General features: G+C 42.1%; 1 protein-coding gene across 1 annotated transcript in view; it reads right to left on the reverse strand.

Moving 5' to 3' along the window:
- Positions 1 to 607: 607 nt before the first annotated feature.
- The window catches only part of TNR (tenascin R), a 79,915-nt gene continuing 54,507 nt past the window's right edge, over positions 608 to 26,015 (reverse strand). Inside the window, exons 17-21 of the mRNA XM_069478382.1 lie at positions 9,285 to 9,436; positions 7,761 to 7,857; positions 5,899 to 6,060; positions 1,680 to 1,843; positions 608 to 730 (exon numbers count right to left, since the gene is read on the reverse strand). Coding sequence (XP_069334483.1) covers positions 611 to 730; positions 1,680 to 1,843; positions 5,899 to 6,060; positions 7,761 to 7,857; positions 9,285 to 9,436 — 695 coding nt within the window. The 3' untranslated portion in view covers positions 608 to 610. The remainder of the gene's footprint in view (positions 731 to 1,679; positions 1,844 to 5,898; positions 6,061 to 7,760; positions 7,858 to 9,284; positions 9,437 to 26,015) is intronic.

The raw sequence follows: 26,015 nt of genomic DNA on the forward strand, positions 1-26,015 counted from the left end.
TCAGGGCTGCAACAGAGCCACTAGCTCTTGAAAGGTAACAGGACACTCGGCTGGTAAGAGCAAAGGTGTCAGAAGATGAGAAGCTTTGGCCAATTAAAAAGGACTTAGGTTGTCGGGACAGGGTGCTATTGATCTCTTTCTCTTAAGGGAGGTTGGTGGCAAAGCTCTCGTGCTGAGGCTTCTTTTCTCGGCTGATGTGAGAACCTGGCCACCAAAGGCAGCAATCAGACCACAAATAACCTGGAAGGTGAAGGACATCTCAGAAGAAGGGTAGAAAAAGAAGGTATGAGCCTGTTACCACAACAATCTGCACTCCACGACTTGCCGTTGAATTGGTCTTTTAAGAAAACTTCCCACTTGTCCTCCTTGGTGGGATAGGAGGTAAAGGTTAAGGGTGACTGGATGGGAGGCAGAATGGAGGCTAAGGGTCAGGATCTAGGGCAGAAACCAAGAGCGGATGGTAGCCAGCTGATTCCTGCTCCATCCCTGCTTCCTTCAGATGCTCTTAATATGTTGCAAAGCACATTACTGTTACCCTACCCCCTTTTTTCATTTTATAAAATACAAACAAATGACAGAAAAGATTGGTTGACTCTCAGCTGCCCACTGCTCAGAACTGTAAGGACCGGCGTTTCCTCCCCGCCGAGAGACGGTGGTTGTAGGGGCGCATCTTCATTTCCACAAAGGGGATGGAGAACTCGTGGCCTTTCCAATGGTACCAGTTGATCCCCTAGTGTGAGAAAGATAAGCATGTCAGGTTACCCCCACCCTACCTTCTCCGTGGAATACACTGCTTGAAAAGAAGGGTAATGATGGGAGTAAGGAACCCGGATGTGGACTTAGCTATTCTCAACTAACAGGAAGCTTTGAGTTCCCAATGAAGGGAGAGGAGCAGAGTCTCTTTCTAGCTTTCCCCTTAAACATGCATGTGGCCTGGACCTTCGCTGGGAACATGTTTCAGGTCACTCTTTGTCAGTTTTATGATTTTGGCTTTCAGGAGTGGCGTGCACCAGTACATGGTGATCAATTTCAAAATCCCAACAGTGTGGAAACATTTGGAAGGGAATAGCTGTGCCTAATGGCTCATGCCTGATGGATGACTCAGGTGGCTTCTACCTAGGATGACCAACCCTCTTGGTTTACCCAGAACTAAGGGGTTCCCTGTGCATGGGCCTTTTGGTGTTAAAACCGGGAGTACCAGTTGGTCCATCTGGTCTCCTTGTCACCCAGCCTGGCCTATGGACTTGTAGTCTCTGATGGGGAAAGATGGTCCAGTCCACATTGGTATTTCTGATCTCTACTGTCCTAGGACCCCTTTTTAGGTTAAAGGTGAGCCCTTTAACCTAAAGGGTTGCTGTCCTCAGAATTGATAAGCTCTTCGTGGGATCTGCTAGATGAGGAGATGAAATGGAACTTGACTGGTTGTCAAGGGCTCCTCTGGGTGAGTTCTAGCTCCTGGGTCCAGGTGCTTTCCTTTCCTTTCTCTGGCTTTTCCTAGGCCCTGTCCTCATCCCCAAGCGACTGCATTACTTTTCTCTCTTTGACAGTCCTTTCTCAAGACTCTAAGTATTTCTTTACAGAAGGGAGATGCAAGGCTCACATGCGTGTTTAGGACATAAAGCCTGAGCTCGGGTTCCACGGCTCAGGGTCACTCATGGCAGCCACAGCGTGTCACCCACCTGACTGTGCCTGGACTCCCCGTACTTCCCATTGAGGTTGGTGCGGTGGCAATTCTTGTACCACCAAGCTCCCTTGTATGACATGGCACAGTTGGTAACCGCAACATCATTATCTCTATCCTCTGTGGAGAAAGGGCGTCCCTGATGGTAGCTGAGGGAGTCCCCTGCAAAAAAGATACATTTGTGAGGCTGTCCCATTTATCACTTCTTCATCAGGATTTTCTGGACATTTGGCCCACTCCCAGCAAGCCTGGCCTCCACTGACAGAACCTTCTGCCTACCTCTGCCATGTCCACCTGGTTCCTCACCCCACTGTCCTGAGCTCCTGCCCCAGCTTACCCCAGGGTGGTCCCCTTCCACGCTGCTCTCTCCAACCCATCTCCTCATCCCCAGCTTCTTGCTGAGAACCCTGCCCACTTAGCCCCCCTTACCAACCCTGGGGCTTCCCCCAGGCCTGCACTGGGACACAGGACACTCAAGGCTCCTTTTGTCTCCAGAGGAGACAGTGATGAGTCAGGCTGACCTGGGCCATTCTGGGTCACCACTGCGCACCCTCAGTGAAGACAGCCCCTCCCTGGTTCACGTGGTCAGACCACACCCAAAAGCTCACATTCAGAAGTTGGTGCCACATGTCGGAAGGGACATTAGCAAACTGGAGTTCCCATTCATACGACACAGGATGATGAAGAATCATGGCCATGTCAAAGCAGCAGCGGGCTCAAAGGGGGCCCATGATCACTGTGGCCAGATATGCGATGTGCTACTGAGAAAAAACACATAATCTCTGTGGGGAGGTCTGAGGACTCGCAGGTGGAGCCTTAAAGAGGCATGTTGTGGCTAAGTATACATGGAGAAGTTACCTGGACATTAGAGCTGTTTACCAGTGGAACAGCTGCTTGGCGATGGGAGACTTCTGTTCTTAGAGGGAAGCAGAGGCTGGGAGTTCTCTTTGGGGGATATTGTGAATTGAGTATTTGAAATGAGGCATCAGAGTGTAATTGAGTATAACAGTTGGGGAAGCTTTTAGGAGGATTTGTGGCTAGGAAGGGTGGGAAGGGTGCTCATGCTATTTACTGACTGGAAGTGGGCTTAGATGCTTCTGAGCTTGCTTTAAGCTAAGAGACAATAGTCTGATTCTGTGGCTTCTGGTCCATGCTGACAGTGGCCACTCCATGCTTCTGATGTGTCCCATCACAATTTGACTCTCAGGATTGGTCTTTGTTTTTTAGGCGAGGCTGACCTCTCAAGGGGAGTCCCTAACTCAATGTGTCATTGTCTCTGTCTTTCCCTCTTCATCTTCTCCTTCAGCCTCCAAGGATTCAGAGATTGTGTCCATCTAGAGCTAATCCCACCACCTGCAACTCATTCTTTCCCATCTCTTCCAGATCCTGGAAAAGGCAGACAAGATTTCTTACTTTTTCCTTTTATTTTCTATTTTTTAGCATTTTCACCTCTTCCTTGCCCCAAGTCACGTCCTTTACCTTAAAAATTATTGGATTAATCCTACTCCCCAGTGATGGTCTCTTCTACCATCCAGTCCTTGACTATGTCTCTACCCACATCCCTGTCTTCTCCCTGTACCTCAGAATCCGCCCTCCTCGCTCCGCTGGAGCAATTCTCTCCGGCCCCGTCTGACGCTGGCTGCTCTCATCTCTGACATGCTCCCAGCATTGGTCTTGTGTCCTCCCAAAGTCTGCCTCCCCTTCCCATTTCTGCCTCATATAGCCACCTCATGTATCCCACGTTAAGTCCTGGTTTTCTCTCTCAGACCACAGTTCAGATTCGTACTCCCCCTTAATTCCCGACATTAGTCAAGGCTCCTCTTATCTCCTGTCAGCATGAGCGCAGCAGCCCCCAGCCGCTCTCTCTGCTCCTCACTCACACTTACTGCATCTTGTTCACGGCTGTTACACTGATCTTCCCAAAACCCCACTTTCCTTCTGCCACTTGGGACTCACAACGCCCGTTGCCTGCCATGCTAAGACTAACTTCCTCTGTTCTCTCGGTTTCGGGCCCTTCAGGCTCTGGCTCTACCCGCTCTCCCAGTCTTCCTCCTGTTCCCTCTGAACGAATCCTCTGCTCCCAGCCAGGCCTGCCCCAGCCTTCCCTCCTCCATGGCCACTGTTTCTTCTCTCACTTCTCTTCTGGGGTTTGTCCTCCTGGCCATGGGGGGATCCCAGGCATGTGCTACTGCCTGCATGGACCCTCCTCACCCACCCAGAGCCCCTGCTCTGGACACCCTTGAATCGGAGGTGAGTGCCGTTTATTGCGTGGCAGATGAGTTACATCCTAATCGTTTCTTTTTGAACTAGATGATTAGTTCTTTAGAGGCTGTGTTTTGTGCTTCTTTTGAGTCCCCACGACTTGTATAGTAAGCCTTTAGGAGTTGCCCAACAACTTCCTTTTGACAACTTGATTGGGAATTTTCCATTCCAATCCAAGTAGAGTCCTAGGTAGACTTGAGTGTTCATAGCCTTGAGACACCGGAAGCAGAAGAAAGGGCTGAACTTGTACTAGAGGCCCTGGGGGTGGGTTATTGCAGGAGGGCCTTGAAAAGTGAGCCATGACTAAAGATAAAGGCCCGGGAAATAGAGCTGTATTAACCACCAGAAAGAGAGGGGATGGGCTCTTCCTACCCGTAATCTTTCTGATCTAGAAAGAACAACCCTTGTGTGGAGTGGCCTAGAGAGGGGCGGCAGCCTGAATAAGCCCAGGTTTTTCATCTTCTGAAGAAGACAAACCAGATATTTGAGGTGAGGGATCAGACCCTGATTAATTTATGGTGACCAGCCAAACCGTTGCAGGATCTGGCTCTGAGCCAAGAGTGGTTAGTGCAGCCCAGAGTCCTGCCGTCCATGGGCCCAGCAGCAAGGCAGAGCCAGAACAGAAGCTGCGGGCTGGGCCCAGGTGAGGCGGACAGAAGCACAGGCTTGGAGCAGGACGAAGACGAGGGAGGGAGGAGACCTGCAAGGAGTGGGAGGGCTCACTTCTCCTCCGGTGGGAAAAGTCAGGATGGCTTTTCTACAGGCGCAATCCTAATCTTACGGGTGAATTGGCATCAGGTGATTTTTGAAATGATTTAGTATGACATCTCATTTATTACACTCCATTTCAATGGCTATTTTATGCCCCAAGTGTGGCAACCTGGGCCTTTTGTTGGGGCACTTCAGGCTGGTCTGGCTGCGGTTGGGAATGATCCCAAATGTGAACAATACCAGAGGAAAGTGTGTCTTCTCTTTGGAGTATCTGGCTGAGAAGAGGCATAAGTGAACAGATGCAGTAACGGGAAGGGCAGCACCATGAGTGATGCTCTTCTTAATTCCAAGAGGCATAAAAATATTGCTAAACTTATATGCCAGCATTTAGTCCCAGAATTGGACTTAATGAAAGAGCCAATAATTCCATATACCAAGCAGTAGAATATTTGGCAAAGCAGGTTTTACGAAATGGGTTATAGTACAGCCCAGGAAACAAACAGGCAAAGCCCAAGAAGCAGACTGGATATTATGTTCTGATGAAACTGGCAATGCAACAGAGCTCGCTGAGAGGCTTGTTTTGCTTAAGAGAAATACAGTAAAAATCTATACCACAAACCTGGCCATCTGTGTGGTTTTCGTGGAGGAATGAAAAGAAACATGGCCAGTGAGGAACATTTAAGCGGCATTGTTTGCTTCTTGACCGGGTGTTGCATGACTGCTGATGGCCAGGGCAGGGCTGTGGGGGCATCTCACAGTGGAGAGAATCTGTATTATTTTCATTAGTGCAAAGGTGGTTTTCCTAGATGTCATTGTAGAGATTTCTACCCAGACAATAGGTGATTCTGCTCTCACTGGATAAGAGCCCACAGTGATTAATCTAGATAAAAAAAGCAACCTTTTTGCTCTCATGTTGCACTTTCTTTTTCTAACCTTGAAAGCACTTTCACTGCATTTATCTCATTATTTTCTGAGTACTTGGTGAAGTAGGGCAGGTGTCATTATTACGATTTCCAGATGAGGAAACCGAAGTCCTGAGGAATGGATTTTAGGCCAACTGAGCGATCAGGGAGGGCTGGGCCAGGAGCCAGTGATTCCAGGTGTCTGGCCCTGCTTGCTGGCTCATAGAGGGTTCCGGACCCCGTGGGGGCTGCCACTGCCCTATGCAGCTCAGGCCTAGGACGTGGGACCCTTGTCCTGCCACACGCCCCCTGCCTTTGGGGATTGTCCAGGGGCATAGGTACCTGCGGTGCCGTTGTAGACTCCTATGCGGAGTTTGTACAGACTTCTGCCGTCCTCAACAGAGAACTTGTCATAGTAGGCGAAGACAGCCTCCTGGCCGTCCCGCATATCCACGCGCAGCTCGTAGCGGCCCTGGGAAGTGATCCTGTGGATATTGTCCAGCCCTGTGGAGAAGAGCAGAGGACCCACTGAGCCTGGCCCCAGCAGCTTTGGAGATGGGAGAGAAAAGGCAGTGGCCTCGAAACAGATGTTGTGGGGAAGCGGAGGGGTGTCCAGGATGCCTCTGCCTTCAGTGCTTCTCAGGCTGTTACCAAACAGATCCTGGTGGACTCCCAACTTCCTCCTGAACGCAGCCCAGCCTGGTCCTCTGATGAGCTCCCACCAAGGCTGCTCAAAGGTCCTAACACCTTTTCTTGACCCTGTAACTGACAAGCCCCCAGCCTCAGGATACCTGCCACCTCCCATGTCAAACTAGGGCATCAGACAAAAATTATGAGAGGCATGACCTACATTGGCCAACACACATCTGGGTGTCTAATGGGCGTCCAATTAATTCTTATCATTGGTTGGTTGATGGAGATCTACATTTTAGGTACCTACTGTCCCCCAGGAGCTGTAATAGGTAGTGGCAATAAAAGATATGGTCCCAGCCCTGAAAGAAGCCTACATTGTGTAGTCAGGAGAGACAGGACATAAAATGGGTGCTATGATTTGGGCCACAAAAGGAGGAGTAGCCACTTCTCCCACAGGCAATGGGTGAGAAAATTGGTTAGGATGGGTGCTGTGGAAAAGAGTGTAGCAATGTCTTTGCGTACGTATGGACAGATGCCAAGGTGTGAGGGTGAGGGGGCAGCCCGCTGAGAGAGTTCCTCACGGGGGAAACATCGGGGGTCTGCACGTTTGGAGACCGGTGCTGGGGGGAGTGGGAGAAGAGCAGGTGGGGTCCACAGTGGCAGAGACAGGCTCTGGAGGCAGGCTGGCGAGGGCTGTGCCTTGGCTAAGGTGCTCGGCCTTCACCTGGTGGCGATATGGAATCACTGAGAAGTTTCACAAAGGAGGTTAACCATCCGTTGCTCAGATTTGGGGTGTGAGGAAGATCATTCTAGTGGCCATGGGGACAATGGGTTGGTGCTGGAGGCAGGGGTCGTAAGGAGGGTGTTCTCTGGGCATCCAGGAGAAGGTGGCAGGGCTTGGATGAGAGTGGCAGGGGAGACAGAAAGGAGACCATGAAGGTGGAACATGATTACCTGCCTTTCTCTCTGCCTCCCTGCATCACGCCGTGAAAATCTACCCACGAGGACGTGCAGGCAACGACACATTGACTGCGTTCCGGGCTCGGTACCGCCGCCACCTGCCTGGCGCGGGTGTGTGTTTACCTCCTCACACCAGTTTGCTTCTCAATCTGTAACTCCTAGTGTCAGACCTCGAGGAAATTGCCAGTCACCTCTAATGCCACTTTCATTTTTTTCCCCCTTTCCTTCCCAAGTCAGGTAATAACATTCTCGAAGGAACGAAGCAGAGTGACTGGCCCCATTCCCCGACCTGCAGGCTGGCTGGCTGGGGCTCCTGGTGCCCGCCCCACCAGGCAGCTCACTCACTTTGTAGTAGTCTCATGTCAAGACCCATCAGCATAAGAGACTATTAATGAGGATGGGAAGAGACAGAGAAAAGAGGAAAACACCACAATAAGATAAAAACAGATCAATAGTGGAGCCAAACAGAGCAAGAGGTTCTGAAAGCAATTCACGAGCTGTCAACTTCTCAGCAAACACGGGGTTTCTGATAATCCCAGATGGACACAGGAAGAAGAGAGATGGACAAAAAGCCAGAGAAGCACATCAAGGGAAAACAACTTAGGTGCTACCCAGCCAAAACTCATCCTCCAGGTTCCCAAAGCCAACACGGTAATCAGCCCATTTCCGGAAAAAATCAGTCTGGCCATTCTGCCGCCTCTGGAATACCTAAGAAGAGAAAGAAAAAAATGAGGAGATGCTAAGGAAAATAAACTGCAATAAGTAAAATGGATATAAGTGGGCTTTATATCTGCAGTGACAAAGATGCCCAGATAAGGAACATTTCAGAACAGAGCTCAGTATTTACGCAGCAGTTTTTGTAGGCGATGCTCAGAGCTGTTCTGTTGAAGGCCAGAGGCCCCTGATGAATAGGCTGGAGGACGGTGCTGACACTAATTTGCACCCCTGCAATGCAGAAAGGACTCGGGATACATACCAAGCCCCTAAATAGTCAAGGGAAATAGGCTTGGCTCTCAAATTAATCTTTTGCACCACAGAGTGCAGCAGAAAGCATTTCTCACCACAAGAACAGGACCAACTTCAAATCAGCTAGTAACAGTCATCATCCTGTTGCAGGCAAAGCAAGCGCGTATCATTCACTTTCCAAGCTGTTTAAGAGCTGATTTCATTTAACCTCCAATACATCAGCCTTGGCTTCAATTTCCAATTATGCTTTAAGAAGGAGGCACAAATATGTCAGAAACATAAAAGAAAATGTCTCCCAAGAGTAGCTGTTATGAGCACAGCCACCATTTAACTCTATTCAAAAGCCACCTATTTTGCACCAGGAAAAATCCAGTGCCGTGTGCTAGCAAAGCTAGAGGTGGGGCGCGCAGGAGGGCAGAGGGGCTGGGTCTCCATCCCGAGTCGATTCCGCTAAGGCTGGGCTGCCGTGGGGCCAGGCTGCGGGAACTCCCCCCGCACAGGCCTGCCCGTTTGTGACGCTGCCCTTTTTCTTCCACCTGTCCTGCCTCTCAGGCGTGGGAGGAGGGTGGTGACAGAGAGTGATGTCTCTCTTTCCCTGCCCACTGGTGTTCCCTGAAGGCTGTGACAGCTCTGGGGAAGAACCAGGAAGGCCAAGCAAGGATGGGGATGGGGTGGCCTTTGTAACTGGAGGTGGCTGTCTGTGTTCCACCTGTCATCATATGCAACCCAGGAAGGAGGCTCCTAATCACTTCTCCACAGAGAGGCTCCACAGCGCCTCCTTGGCGTTGCCTCTTCCTCCGCTGCTGTGCCGCAGCTGCAGGCCCCCCACAGGGAGAGCACTTCTGGAGCCACCACTGCCTTTCCCCAGCGCCTTTCCGCATTGACTGTCCTTGCAGAAGGAGCAAGAGTGAAGCAGCCATCAGAAGGCCCCTTCACTGGGCCAGGCCACTGCAGCCTTGATGTATTTCGTCCTTCTTCTGCCCAGCCAAACCTGCGCTTGGGCTGCCAAACAAGGGCCCTAGGGGCAATGAAGAGCCCCAGGGTGGACATGGAGGGCAGGATCAAAGGATGGCCAAAGGACGGTGCAGTTTGGCTCGGCAGGTGCTGGGCTAGGTGCACCAGAGCTCTAAAGATGTTTTCGTGCAAGGAGGGTGGCTGCATGTACTTACAATCCAGCCACCCCCGTTGGTGGTCATGTCGCAATACACTTGCAGCTTCTGGCTCAGCTCCCCATTGAGGAAGATGGTGTAGACCCCGCTCAGAGTGTCTCCATTCATCAAATGCTGGGCACAGTCTTGAGGATGAGAGAATATCCGGCCCCCTGCAAGGAAAAGAGGCAATTTCCAGAAAGGATCCTTTCTCCCACTATGTATAAGAGCCCCTCGAGTCACAGAGGGTTTTAGAGGGTTCCTGGTACTTCATACAGAGCTGGATCTGCATGGGTGTGAGGACTCTGCATCACCCTGCTTTCTCCCTTTTCAACTGATGGTGAACTTATCCGACGATATATAGTTTTATGGGACCTGAGGACCAAAGGGCTGGCTCCTCTGCTTACCTATTTGTTTGACTTTAAGCAAATGGCCTGACTTCCTTGGGCATCAGTTTTCTTATCAGCAAAATGGGGATAATAAAAATCTCCCCCTCGCAGGGCGAAGATGTGTTAGTGCAGCTATTGACTGGTTACTCAGGCGATGGTTAAGATGCATGGGCCACAATAAATCCCTGTAGGGTCCACTTTTCGAAAGTATGAGAGGCATGAAGCAAAGCATTCTGTCATCTTCACAGTAGCCATTAAGGAATGCCCAAACAAGCTCAGTGTTAGCGAGAAGATGAATATCTATTCCCTGTGCAAAATCATCTCCTGATTGGACTAAACAATCAAATGGCCATGTTTTACAGTTCAGTTTATGTTTAAGGAGAGGGCAAGGGAAGTAAATTGCAGCTCATCTTTCAGAGAGAACAGCCCAATTTGTAGAACAATATCTAATTAGCCGAAAGTGAAACTTAAATCATGTGTCTTGAAAAGCTTAGCTTCAGGGCAAATTTTAATGCTTAGCAGGCAAACCAAGAAGCAGAGAAAGCCCACTGGAGGAGTTTTTCTGGACCGCAGGAGCTGATAGAGCAAGCTAACAGTAGAGCTTGCAGCGTGAGGAATGGTGGTTTGGGTGCTCTGTAAGGACAATTATCTCCTGGGTCAATGAAGACCGGGCTGCAATTTTTTTTTTTTTTAATTTCATCTTATTGTTATGGAGGATACAGAATTGCAGGTTACATAAGTTGCCCATGTACCGCCTTTCCCCCCAAGTCAGAGCTCTAGGCGTGTCTGTTCCCCAGGTAGTGCACGTTGCACCCATCATGTAAGTATATATCCCTCCCTTCCCCCCCCCTTCCCGAGTCAGCACCTTCAAGCGTTACCATTCCCCAAACGGTGCGCAATGCACTCATTGTGTAGGCATACCCCCATCCCCTCCCCCACCCCCCACCTCAGTCTGATATCCGATTGGTGTCGTTCCCAGATGTGTATTTAGGTGATGTTCAGGGAAACCAATTTTCTGGTGAGTACATGTGATGCTTGTTTTTCCATTCTTGGGATACTTCACTTAATATAATGGGCTCCAACTCTCTCCAGGAGAACCATAGAGATGTCGTATCTTCATTATTCCTTATAGCTGAGTAATATTCCATGGTATACATATACCACAGCTTACTAATCCAATCGTGTATTGATGGGCATTTGGGTTGTTTCCACATCTTTGCTATTGTGAATTGTGCTGCTATAAACATTCGGGTACATGTGTCTTTGTTACAGAATGACCTTTTTTCCTTTGGGTATATGCCCAGTAATGGGATTGCTGGGTCAAATGGCAGGTCTACTTGAATCTGTTTAAGATACCTCCATAATGCTTTCCACAGGGGTTGCACTAGTTTGCAGTCCCACCAGCAGTGTATGAGTGTTCCTGTCTCTCCACACCCATGCCAATATGTGTTGTTTTGGGTTTTTTTGATAAAGGCCATTCTCATTGGGGTTAAGTGATATCTCATTGTGGTTTTGATTTGCATTTCTCTGATGATTAGGGATGTTGAGCATTTTTTCATATGTTTGTTAGCCATTTTTATATCTTCTTTCGAGAAGTTTCTATTCATGTCATTTGCCCACTTTTTGATAGGGTTGATTTTTTCTTGCTGATTTTTCTGAGTTCTAAATAGATTCTTGTTATCAGTCCTTTATCTGATGTGTAGTATGCAAAAATTTTTTTCCCATTCTGTAGGTGGTCTGTTTATTCTCTGGACTGTTTCTTTGGCTGTGCAGAAGCTTTTTAATTTAATCATGTCCCATTCATTAATTTTTGTTGCTGCTGTGATTGCCTTGGGGGTCTTCTTCATAAATTCTTTGCCTAGCCAATGTCTGTAAGAGTCTTTCCTACATTTTCTTCTAGAATTCTGATTGTATCACGCCTAAGGTTTAAGTCTGTTATCCACCGTGATTTCATTTTTGTGAGAGGTGAAAGCTGTGGGTCCTGTTTCAGTCTTCTACAAGTGGCTAACCAATTCTCCCAGCACCATTTATTGAATAGGGATTCTTGTCCCCAGAGTATATTCTTTCCTGCTTTGTCAAAAATTAGGTGACTATATGAGGATGGTTCTATATTTGGATTTTCTGTTGTGTTCCACTGGTCTGTGTCCCTGCACTTGTGCCAATACCAGGCTGTTTTAAGAACCACGGCCTTGTAGTATAGTTTGAGGTCTGGCAAATTAATACCTCGCATTTTGTTTTTGTTGCTTAAAATTGCTTTTGCTATACGGGGTCTTCTTTGATTCCATACAAAGTGTATAATTATTTTCCCTACGTCTGTAAAGAATGATGTTGGTAATTTAATAGGGATTGCATTGAATCTGTAGATCACTTTGGGTAGTATAGACATTTTAACAATGTTGATTCTTCCAATCCACGAGCATGGTATATTTTTCCACCTATTTGCAAGTTCTGCTATTTCTTTTCTCAGTGTTTCATAGTTTTCCTTATAGAGGTCCTTTACCTCTTTAGTTAGGTATATACCTAGATATTTTATTTTCTTTGTTGCTATTTTGAAGGGTATTGAGTGATACCTTCTGCATCCTTGAACTGCTGCCGTCCTGAAGAGAGGCGGGGGAGGGACCTCACATGTCAGTCACTGCAGTGTCCCCTAGTGGCAGAACCAGCACACTACAGGCATGGCATAGGGCTATTTGGAAGGCCTGCTTGTGGGTCCGAGTAAGTGATAGCATAATGCCACACAAGGAAGGTGACATAGCAACCTCACTGGAAGCCCTGGCCATCTCAGATCCCATCTCAGATCACCAGTGGAGCCTCCTGTGTTAGGAGGAGGTCGTTGGAGTTTGGTAGACTTTATACAAGACCCCTTCGGAGGTGTGTTATCTTCTCCTTGGACCAGGACTGCCCTTCAGTTTGCTGACACGCCAGGGTGAAGGGGGCACTCATTTAGGGTAGTTTAGAAGAAAGGCATTGCCTACCGTAGGTGTGGTTATGCCAGGGAATAATAGCAATATATTTCTATAGAACTTGTCTTTTCCAAAGTGTATTTTTATTTTCATTTAATTTTTGCAAGAGACTTGAGAGGAAGGCAGATTGGTACAGATAACAGACTCATTTTACAAAGAAGGAAACTGCACTCAGAAAAGTCACGACTTATGCAGGTTGCCTGAACTCATGTTTTCAGACCCCAAGTCAAGTGCTCTTTGCACTCAATTAAAAAAGGAAATATAACGTGTGATAGAGTTTACTGGAGATCTACATCTATCCATACAGCAAAAGACTAATTAATATCTGTATTTACCTTATAAGCATATAAAACTCCAAAGTTCTATATTCTATTAAATACAAAAAGTTCTATGTTCAAATTAAATATCTTTACCTCCCAAACTGATTTCCTTAGTAGCTACAGAAAAGCTATTATGTGTCATCTCCCTCATGTCTTAGAACTCTTTAAAGCTCCTGATCCTACCTATTCCTGTAGGTTAGTTACAGCTCAGGTGACAGGTGTGAGTTGCTTCTGTCCCCTGTCCCTGTTGCTTTGGGAGCGTTGCTGTGACTTCCTGACTTCCAGGCCATTCTTGACCCGGTCTCTGGAGCAAGCAGCTTGTCTGCCTCCCTTTCTCCCCTCTTTTCTCACTGCCAAGTTTCTCATTTTAGAACATCAGCACATAATGTTCTTGATCTCTGCTTACTCCTACTTTATGCACGAATAGCCCTTTCTCTCAAAGAAAGGTTTTTTTCATTAAATCAACTCAACTTCTTAAAGGAGCCAGACTCCCAAGTTGCTTCTAATACCCAGTGTGTCCCCAACACAACATCTCCCTCCAATCTCAAACAGCAATCTCATACAAATACACATATAAAACCAAACCACACTTCAGACTAGGGAAACAAGTGATTTTGTACAGGTGTCTTCCCATCAGTAATGTAAACGATTTAATGTTTATGTTACAGATACTTTCAAAAGGCCCAAACATATTAGTTACATTAAAGCTAGACCTATGACAACCACATATAAGTAAACTGAGCTGACTTGTCCTGAAGAAGGGGAGTTTTGAATACCTGAATGACTATCATATAATGAGAGATTAATTTTTTTTAAGTCAGAAAATGGGAATAAAATTAACTTAAGATAGAAGCATTGTCTAAGGGGTGCCAAAAGGTTGGATGGGGTAAAGGTCCCAGACTGCACCCTGGGAGAGGAAGGATCATGCTTTCTTTCTTCCAGGCCTCTAGCACTGAACTGGTTGGCGGAGGCGCTCTCCTGTGTGCGTGAGGCTGACAGGTGCACCGCCCCACCCTGGACAAATTGCAAGGCCATCTGGTTGTTTATAGGTTCAGCTGGCTGCAATCTAGTCTGTGGCATTAACGTAAAGACAACCAGCATGCACTTTGCTTGTGCAGACTATCAGAAGCAGCAACCTGGATCTTCGAGAAGATATGACATTTACCATGAAACCACTTCTTTCTGACCTGCACCTGTCTTCAACACTACCAAAGTTTTGCCTCACCCTACAAGTCCTTGATCAAATTATTATTCTTTTCACCATGTAAGAGAAAGCAGAGGCTCACTAATAGTTCTCAAACCAGGGACTTTATTAAAATTCATATTCCTGGGTTCTGTGGCAGGCAGATCTACTGAATCAGAATATCAGAGGGTGGGTCCCTGGGATCAGTGTTTTACCAAAGCTGCTCAGACAAGTTTGGAGCCCAGGTGGGCTTGAATTCCACTGTTGGTAGGGCATATTCTCCTCTTCTCCTCAGAGAGGTCAAGACGTGGAATTGGTCAATTAGACAGTGCCCAGAGAGCCCTTAGGTCTACTTTCTCTGCCTAGAGATCCATATGGCTGGGTGGATGAACACCGTAGGTTAAATCTCTCTCTCTCTCTCTCCCTCCCTCCCTCTCTTCTTCTCTCCCTCCCTTTCTCAGTAGGTATGTCCTGAGTGGGCTGGTCTCAAGAGTTAGATTGGGTGGGATGGGAAGGAGAGGGGATGAGAGATCCTATTTAACCTCAAGTTTAAGGCTTATGTTCCCATTTTTCTGATTTCGTTCTGCTTTGGAGGCTATTGGACTTTGGCTTAGCTAATAATAAAGAACATTGATTCCCGTTCTGCTGTGCTCAGTGTGAAAGTACTGGGGCTTCATACATTCTAGGAAACTGTCAGGGAAGACTTCAGGCATTCCTAGCTCTCTGGATGTCGCACCATTTAGTATCATCAGAAGCTCACCTTTAACCCTAACATAGATCATCCCAGTAATTTTTCCCAAGGCAGAAGTTTTAAGACCAAGAGCAAAACTGGAAGGCCTTTCTTTCCTTGGAGCAGTAACTGGAGCCTGGCCTGATGAGGAAGAATTATTTATTTTTTTTTAGCACAGGCTCTGATGGTTACCAAGTTAAGAGTAAAGCAATGCTAAGTGACTGGTACAGTGAAATGTCTCATGGTTAAGTGTTTCTAGATGTAATTGTGAGATCAACATGAACAGGGGACCCCCAGAAGAATTGCTCAGAAATTGCTTTGTGTTGGGTGTCGGAGGCTGAATGCTGAGTCGAGTGGAGTGAGCTTCATGACACACAGTGCAATCAGATGGCCCCAAAGTAAAAATATAGTATATAGGATGAATAAGGGATTTACATATACCTAAAAATAAATGAATTGGAAGATCTGATTAAGGAACTCTTTGAGAAGATAAAAAAAGGATAAAGAGAAAGGAAATATAAAAAGCTAAGATATTTGGAAGATATCCAAATATCCATTTCAACATCAAGCTAATAGAAGTCCTAAAAAGAAAAATAAACCCAGGAGGAAATGCTTAAATAAATAAAGAAGATAAACATCTCAGAATTAAAGAGAAAGCACCTTAGATTTAAAGAGTTCATAGAGTGTCAAACTGAAGACAGAAAGATAAATGAACTTCAAGACATATAATGAAATGTAAGCATTACAAAAAGAAAGAAAAACATTTTTAAAGCTTCTAGAAAGAAAGAACAGATCACCTACAGAAGAACAAGAATCAGATTGACATTAGCCTTTTAATGGCAACATTGCATATGAGAAGACAATGGAATATTATGTTCAAATATGATGGAAACAAATATTTCTACCTAGTATTTTATATCTGATCAAATTGCAGTTCAAATGTGAGGGTATGAAAAAAACCACAAAATTTCCTCGGGTATATGAGATTTCAGAAGGTTTGCCTTACAAAATCCATTATTGAAAATTTAGAGTAATTACACAAATAAGAAGAGTGACAAATCCTGAAGATATGAAAAGTAAGAGTGATTAACTACTTGAGGAAAATTTCTTATTTTTGTCTTAAATGAAAGGCTGTAATCAGAGAAGAGAAAAAAAAAAAGCCTATCCGTAACAACTCAGAGCCAAAATCTAGACAGGGTTTGTTGGGTGGAGGTGAAGTGGGTAGGGAGTGAGAAGGAGTCCAGAGGGATTTGATAGCCTGCTCAAGTACTTGGATTGTTACAAAAGATACTATGTTGATGCATTTAAGAAAGTAATAAAGATAATTAAACATGACTGTGGATCTGAAATCTAAAATCTGGTTCTTTGAAAGTATTAATAAGAGAAATATATCATTGGCAAGACTGATTAAGAAATAAAGACAGAAATGAAAAAAATTAAATGAAAAAGGGAAAATAGCTACAGATACAGTAGAGATAAAAAACAATAAAAAGTCTTTTGAAGAATATTAGGCCACTAAATTCTAAAGCTCAGATGAAATGAATAAATTCCTAGAAAATTATAAATGATCAGAATTGGTAAGAAGAAATCAATAACTTAGATAAATAATTAATTTTAAAAACCTACAAGTGGTAGTCAAACATCTCCCATTTCCAAAACAGAGAAACCAAAAGAAACAAACAAGACAACAACAACAACAAAACATGCCCAGATGGTTTTTAGTCATGAGTTCTGTCCTAAATAAATTATTCAAAATAAAATAAAATACAAAATAGAAAAGAGAAAAAAGAGTGAAAGCTGAAGCTGTCCAGATGTTTTAGAGAATCAGGTAAGTGAAACAGGGATATTAGAACCTAATAAAGAGGTGTATACAAAAAAAATGTATAGGATAATCTCATTTATGATTATAGATATGAAAAGACTAAGCAAATAGTAGCTAACCAAAAAAAATCATATAATAAACTAAATTGGTGTCATAAAAACAATTTGAAGAAGTTTAACAACAAAGTTTATTATAAAAACTCTTAACTTGGAATAGAAGAAAATTCTATAACTTCATGAATGTTTTAAACTTCAAATCTAAGCAATGTTCTTGCTTAAGGTTAGCCAATTATATAGTTTCTTTATTTTAGAAAAAATTAAATAAGCCTTTTTATCTAAAAGAGGTTTAAAAATGAAGATTTATCAAGGATCATGCAACATGAAGCTTTAGTTGTATTCCCTTTGAGAATGGGAGCAAGTCAAGGTTACCTCATATAACTGTGACTATTTAACATAGTTCTAGAGGTCTTAGCTAATGTGATAAGGAAAGAAAAATAAGAGGTATAAGAATTAGCAGCATAGAGATCAAACTGTCATTATTTATAGATGTATAAAACATTTACCTAAAAATAATAACAGAAACAATAGATAGTTAGAATTAATAAAAGTGTTCAGCAAGATTGCTAGATACTGGATCAAGACAAAAAAATCAATAGTATTTTTTTACATCAGTAATAATCAACTAGAAAATACTTATTTTTAAATTAGATCAAAGTCACAAAACAATAAAAATTATATAATGTTCTGAAATTAGCCAACAACATAAAGAATGTCTATGTTATGAAGATAAGGAAAAACTTAAAACTCTACTTAGTTTTAATAGAGTTCATAAGGATGATTTTAATAAATGAAGATACATTACATGTTTTTAGAAGGGATGACTCAGTGTTAGAAAGATGTCAGTTCTCCCCAAATTGTTAATAACATAAATTCATTGTGATTCTAATCTAAAGTCAAGTTGAAATTTCTTTTAGGGAACTTGATAAACTAAACTTTATAAACAAAGATGCCTATGAAAAAATAAAAGTCACCAAATAGTAAGTTAACCTTGAAAAAGAAAACCAAAGAAATTTGTTCTATGACATAGTAAGATATTAAGCTATAGATATAAAAAACATAATGTTGTGTTTGCAAAAGAACACATAAATAGAGAATGGAGTAGAATAGAGAGCTCAGAGGTCAGAGACATATCCATGTACATATGGAAAGTTAATATGTAATAAAGCACCACAAACCAATGGAGAACAGATGGATTATTAAGTAAATAATGTTGGGAAAACTGGTACTGTATAGAAAGAAAAATGAAACTGTATCCCTACCTAGTACCACATATGAAATAAACTAAATATGGAAAATAAATCTAGAAAGCTAATAGAAGAATATATTGAAGACTACCTTTTTGGCCTACAAGCAGAGAAGGACTTCTTAAGAAAGATTTCAAAAGCTTAAATAATAATAACTAATACATATTTAGTACAGGAACCCTGGTGGGGTTCCATAGAAAAATGTTTCCAAAAGAAAAAAGAAAAAAGAAAAGACAAGAAAAATGGATAACTATATGAACAGGCAATTTACAGAAAAAGGAAACTCAAAAGGCTGACAAACCCATGAAGAGATATTTAAACTCAAACTTACTATTATTTAAAGAAATGCAACTAAAACAGTGAGATATCAATTAAACCTATGAGATTGTCAAAAATTACAAAGCTGGACCCTGTTAAGTCATTAGGAATGATGCATATCATTAGGAAATAGGAGCCTTCATGCACTGTTGGAGAGAGTGTCAACTGGTACAGCCATATGGGAGAGCAGTACTTAATTAAATTATGTAAACACATAACCTAAAACCGAGCAATTCCTCTTCTGGATATATATGCCAATGACATTGCCTCACTGTTCCATAAGTGGACATGTACAAGGTATTTACAGCAGCATCTTTTGAGGTGGTGGAAGGTTGGAGACAATCTGATGTCCATCTTTGGGTGAATGGAGAGGTAAAATGTGATGGGTGCACACCATGCAGTATTTTGCAACAGTTGGAACCAAAAGACTATACACATACAGGTTTCAAAATGGTGGCATAGAAGCAAGCTGGCTTCGCTTCTTCCCACAGAAAACCAAAAACAAATATACAGTGCTAAGATTATCACCAGCAACATCTTAGAACTCAAATATGAGGACAAAACATTTCTGGGGCCACAAAGAAGTGAAAAATCTCTGCAAAGATGTCAGAGAATTAAATTTCTATGTCTGTGATGCCCTTTCTCCCAATCTGCCCCGCAACAAGTGCATGGAAGATTTCTTCCTGATTCACAGTTTGTACACTGGAAAAAGTGAGATCAGGTGGACAACTATCTTCCCCACCTTCTTGGGTTCCCTAGTAAGAGATCTGTCCCTGCCTTAACCTATGGGGCAGCATAAGGAGTGCCATCACGGAGAAATATCACTGAAGACAACCAGAGACAAAGTATGGTATGGGGTGCGTGGCTGGGTGGGGACTACCATCCCCAGCCCTGGAAACTCTGCTCTGTAACTTGGCCAAAGGAGATGTCAAATCAGAGTGGCTGTTCAGCAGCATCATGCTGTAGGAGGTTCGTTCCACAAGTCCTCTGGGCGTAAACTCCCAGCCAGCCTTCCCACACTAGCAGAATATTCCCTTTGGGACCTCTCCCATTCAGGACTGGCGGCACTCTGATTGTGTACTAGAGTGGAGGCAAACCTGGGCTTAAGGTGCCATCTATTGCTAAAGAGGAGACAGCAATCTAGCAGGAAAAAAAGACAATCAACAGGTAAATTACGGCCGGGCGCGGTGGCTCACGCCTGTAATCCTAGCACTCTGGGAGGCCGAGGCGGGTGGATCATTTGAGCTCAGGAGTTCGAGACCAGCCTGAGCAAGAGCGAGACCCCGTCTCTACTAAAAATAGAAAGAAATTATATGGACAACTAAAAATATATACAGAAAAAATTAGCCAGGCATGGTGGCGCATGCCTGTAGTCCCAGCTACTCGGGAGGCTGAGGCAGGAGGATCGCTTGAGCCTAGGAGTTTGAGGTTGCTGTGAGCGAGGCTGATGCCATGGCACTCTAGCCCGGGCACCAGAGTGAGACTCTGTCTCAAAAAAAAAAAAAAAAAAAAACAGGTAAATTACAAAGAATCTCTAAGCAAACATATCTGATAAAAACTAAACCAAGCCAGATAGAGAAGACTGGAATAAATAATTAATACTTCAGTGCAAAGACAAAGACATACATCCACAAGAAACAGTAGCAAACATGGAACTATGACCTCCTCAAATGGACAAAACAAGGAACCAGTGACTGACCCTAATGAGACTGCTATATGTAAACTCTCCTACCAATAATTCAAAAAGCAGTTTTAAGGAAACTAAGTGATCTCTAAGATAACACCCCCCCCAAAAAAAAATTCAAGAAATTAGAGAAATTTAACAAACAGATTGAAATAATAATAAAAAATCAAACAAATTTGGAACTGAGAAATACATTTGCTGAACTGAAAAATTCATTACAGGCCTTCAATAGCAGAATGAATCAAGCAGAAGAAAGAATCAGTGAGCTTGAAGACAGGTTATTTGAAAATACACAGAGGAGAAAAAAGAAAAAACAATGAAAGGTAATGAAGATAACCTACAAGATATAGAAAATTACCTCAAAAAGACCAAATATAAGGATTATTGGTCTTCAAGATGGAGCTGAGGAAGAGCAAGGGGTAGAAAGCTTATTCAAGCAAATAATAACAGATAACTTTCTAAAACTTGAGAAAGATATAAATATCCAGGTACAGGTACAGGAAGGTGAAAGAACACCAAACAGATTTGACCCAAATAAGACTACCCCAAGGTATATAATAATCAAATACTCAAAGGTCAAGGACAAAGAGAGGATCCTAAAAGGAACAAGAGAAAAGAAGTAAATAACATAGAGGAGCTCCAATTTGTCTCACAATAGACTTCTCAATGGAAATCATACAGGGCAGGAGAAAGTGGGACAATATTTTCAAAATGATGAGAATAAAAAAATACTGCTATTCAAGAATACTGTGTTCAGCAAAACTATCTTTTAAATATAAAGAAGAGAGAAAGTCTGTCACAGACAAACAAAAGCTGAGAGAATTCACCACCACCAGACCCATCTTACAAGAAATACTAAAGGGAGTTCTCCAATCTGAAAGAAAAATAATCACTAATGTGCATAAAGAAAACATTTGAAGGTATAAAACCCACCAGTAGGCTGGGCAAGGTGGCTCATGCCTGTAATCCTAGCACTCTGGGAGGCTGAGGTAGGAGGACCACTCAAGGTCAGAAGTTCAAGACCAGGCTGAGCAAGAGCAAGACCCCGTCTCTACTAAAAATAGAAAGAAATTAGCTGAAAACTAAAAATATATAAAAATAATTAGCCAGGCATGGTGGTGCATGCCTGTAGTGCCAGCTAGAGCAAGACCCTGTCTCTACTAATAATAGAAAGAAATTAGCTGAAAACTAAAAATATATGGAAAAAATTAGCCAGGCATGGTGGTGCACGCCTGTAGTCCCAGCTACTTGAGAGGCTGAGGCAAAAGGACTGTTTGAGCCCAGGAGTTTGAGGTTGCTGTGAGCTAGGCTGACACCACAGCACTCTAGCTCGGGCAACAGAGTGAGACTCTGTCTCAAAAAAAAAAAAACCAAAAAAACAAAAAAACCCACTGGTAACATTAAGTACACAGACAAACCCAAAATACCCTAACACCATAATTGTGGTGTGCAGCCCACTCATAACTCTAATATTAAGCCCAAAAGACAAATCTATCAAAACAGTAGTAGCTACAGCAACCTGTTGTAAGATAGGCAATATAAAAATATGTAAATTGAGACAACATAAAATCAAAAAACAGGAGGAAGGAGTTTAAGTGTAGTTTTTTTTTCAGTTTTTCTTTCTTCATTTCTATTCTTTTATTTCTGATCTAAGATGACTTGTCGTCTCTTTAAAATAACTTATGATATCTATGAGATGTTTTTTGTAAGCCTCATGGTAGCCACAATGCAAATGCCTATAATAGATTCACTAAAAATAAAAAGCAATGAATTAAAATATACAACCAGATAAAATTACTTAACCACAAAGGAAGACAGTAAAAAGGAATAAAGGAAGAGAGGAGTTACAAAACAACCAGAAAATAAGCAACAATATGGCAGTCATAAGTCCTTACTTATCAGTAGTAATACTGAATTTAAATGGACTCAGTTCTCCAATTAAAAGTCATAGAGTCGGCTGGGCGTGGTGGCTCACGCCTGTAATCCTAGCACTCTGGGAGGCTGAGGCGGGTGGATCGCTGGAGGTCAGGAGTTCGAGACCAGCCTGAGCAAGAGCGAGACCCCATCTCTACTAAAAATAGAAAGAAATTATATGGACAACTAAAATATATATATACAAAAAATTAGCCGGGCATGGTGGCACATGCCTGTAGTCCCAGCTACTCGGGAGGCTGAGGTGGTAGGATCACTTAAGCCCAGGAGTTTGAGGTTGCTGTGAGCTAGGCTGATGCCACGGCACTCACTCTAGCCCGGGCAACAGAGTGAGACTCTGTCTCAAAAAAAAAAAAAAAAAAAAAAAAAAGTCATAGAGTCTGAATGGGTAAAGAAACCAGTCCCAAATATGTGCTGCCTACAAGAAACCCACTTCTGCCTAAGAACGCACATAGACTGAAGGTGAAGGCGGAGAAAGACATTCCATGCAACTAGGAACCAAAGAAAAGCATAAGTAACTATACTTTTATCAGATAAACTACAAATCAACAACTGTATAAAGAGACAAAGAAGGTCATTATATAATAATAAAAGAGTCAATTCAGCAAGAGGATATAACAATTATAAATATCTATGCAGTAGAGCTCCCAATAGTGGAGCTCTCAAGTATATAAAGCAAACATGAATAGATCTAAAGAGAGAGATAGATTGCAATACAATAATAGTAGGGAACTTCAACACCCCACTCTCATTAATGGACAGATCATCCAGACAGAAAATCACAAAGAAACATTGGAGTTAAACTACACACTAGACCAAATAAGCCCAACTGACATTTCCAGAACATTTTGCCCAACTGCTGCAGAATACATATTGTTTTCATTAACACATGGAAAATTTTCCAGAATAGACCATATCTTCGGCCACAAAACAAGTCTCAACAAATTCAAAAAAGTAAAAATCATATCAAGTATCTTTTTTGACCACAATGGAATAAAACTAGAAATCAATAACAAGAGGAATCTCAGAAAATACACAAACATATGGAAATTAAACAACATGCTCCTGAACAACCAACGGGTCAATGAAGAAATTCAGAATTTAAAAAAAAAAAAAATTGAAACAAATTAAAATGGAAATACAACATACCAATATCAGATGCAGCAAAAGCAGTACTAAGAGGGAAGTTTATAGCAATAAATGCCTATATCAGAAAAGTAAAAAAGTTCAAATAAACAACCTAATGATACATCTAAAGGAACTAGAAAACCAAAAATAAACCAAACCTAAAACTAGTAGAAGGAAAGAAATAATAAAGATCAGTGCAGAAAAAAATGAAATTGAGACTTAAAAACTAGATCAATGAAAGAAAAAGTTGGTTTTTGAAAAGATAAATGAAATAGACAAACCTTTGGCTAGACAATGAAAAAGAAAGAGAAGACCCAAATAAATAAAATCAGAAATGAAAAAGAAGACATAAGAACCAAGCCCACAGAAATATAAGGAATCATTAAAGACTTTTATGAACAACTATACACCAATGAACAGGAAAATCTAGAAGAAATGGATAAATTCTTGGTCACATACAACTTACCAAGATTGAACCATGAAGAAATAGAAAGCCTCAATAAACCAATAATGAATAATGTAATAAAAAGCCTCCCATCAAAGAAAAGCTCAGGACCTGATGGCTTTACTGCTGAATTCTACAAAACATTTAAAGAAGAACTAATATCAATTCTATTCAAATGCATTAAAAAAAAAAAAAAAACCTGAAGAGGAGGGAATACTTACAAACTCACTCTGTAAGGTTAGCATTACTCTGATACCTAAACCAGACAAGGACAGAACAACAACAACAAAAAATCTACAGGTCAATATCACTAATGAACATAGATGCAAAAAACCTCAACAAAATATTAACAAACTAAATTAAACAACGCATTAAGAAGATCATTCACCATGATCAAGTGGGATTCATCCCAGGGATATAAGGATGGTTCAACATATACAAATCAATAAACATGACACATCACATTAACATAACCAAAAAACAAAAACCATTTGATCATTTCAGTGGATGGTGAAAAAGCATTTAATAAAATTCAATTTCCCTTTATGATAAAAACCCTCACCAAACTGGGTACAGAAAAAGCATACCTCAAAATAATAAAGGCCACATATAATAAACCCAGAGTTAACTTCATACTAAATGGGAAAAAATTGAAAGCCTTTCCCTTAAGATCTGGAACAAGACAAGGATGTCCACTTTCAACACTTTTATTCAACATAGTACTTGAAGTCTGCAAGGACAGAGCAATTAGGCAAGAAAAAGAAATGAAGGGCATCCAATTGGAAAGGAATAAGTCAAATTAGCTTTGTTTACAAAGGACATAATCTTAGAAAAGCCTAAAGACTCCACCAAAAAACTGTTAGAACTAATAAATGAATTCATTAAAGATGCAGTATACAAAATCAAGATACAAAAATCAGCATTATTTATATACTCCAACAGTGAACAATCTGAAAAGGAAATCAAGAAAACAATCTCATTTACTATAGCTACAAAGAATGCAGATAACTAGGAATCAATTAAACCAAAGCAGTGAAAGATCTATAGAAGAAAAACTATAAAACAACGATGAAAGAAATTAAGAGGACACACAAAAAATGGAAAGATATTCCATGCTTATGGAAGAATTCACATTGTTAAAATGACAATATTACCCAAAGCAACTTATAGATTCAATGCAATCTCTATCAAAGTACCAATGACATTCTTCACAGAAATAGAAAAAACAATCCTAAAATTTATATGGAACCATAAAGGACCCTGAATAGCCAAAGAAGTCCTAAGTGAAAAGAACAAAGCTGTAGGCATCACACTATCTGCCTACAAAATAAATCAGCATGGCGCTGACATAAAAATGGACATATAGACCACCAGTGGAACAAAACAGGGAACCCAGATATGAATCCATGCATTTACAGTTAACTCATTTTTGACAAAGTCACCAAGAACGTACAGTGGGGAAAGCACAGTTTCTTCAGTAAATGGTGCTGGGAAAACTGGACAACCATATGCAGAAGAACGAAACTAGACCCCTATCTCTCATCATATGCAAAAACAAAATCAAAATGGATTAAAGACTTAAATCTAAGACCTGAAACTATGAAACTAACTACTAGAAGAAATCATTGGCAAAACACTCCAGGACATTGGTCTGGGCAAAGATATTTGTGTAAGACCTCAAAAGCACAGGCAACCAAGTGAAAAATAGATAAATGGGACTACCTCAAGCTAAAAAGCTCTGCACAACAAAGGAACCAATCAACAAGGTGAAGAGACAATACAAAGAATGGGGGAAAATATTTGCAAACTATCCATCATACAAGGGATTAGTAAAAACCAGAATATATAAGGAGCTCAAATGGCTCAATAGCAAAAAACCAAATGATCTGATTAAAAAATGGGCAAAAATATGAATAGATATTTCTCAAAATAAGATGTACAAATGGCCAACTGGTATATTAAAAATGGTCAATATCACTAGTCATCAGAGAAATTCAAATCAAAACCACAATGAGATATCATCTCATCTTAGTTAAAATGGCTTTTATCAAAAAGGGAATAATGGATGCTGGAGAGGATGTGGAGAAAGGGGAACACTCTCACACTGTTAGTGGGAATGTAAAATAGTACAGCCACTATGGAAGACTGTATGGAGATTCCTCAAAAAACTAAAAATAGAGCTACCATATGATCCAGAAATTCCACAATGGGGATATATTCAAAAGAAAGGAAATCAACATATCAAAGAGATATATGCACACCCAGGTTTACTGCAGCACTATTCACAATATCCAAAATATGGAATCAACCTAAATGCACATCAATGGATGAATGGATAAAAAATGTAGTATATATATACATAGTGGGTATTATTCAGCCATAAAGAAGAATGAAATCCTGTCATTTGCAAGACCTAGTGTTTGACAGATCAGTAGGATAACTATACTTTACAATAACCTATTGTGTATTTCAAAAGAGATGGAAGAGAACAATTTGAATATCTCTTGTATAAAGAAAAGACAAATATTTAAGGTG

The sequence above is a fragment of the Eulemur rufifrons genome, chromosome 8 (genome assembly GCF_041146395.1).
Source record: "Eulemur rufifrons isolate Redbay chromosome 8, OSU_ERuf_1, whole genome shotgun sequence".
NCBI classification, from domain to species: Eukaryota; Metazoa; Chordata; class Mammalia; order Primates; family Lemuridae; genus Eulemur; species Eulemur rufifrons.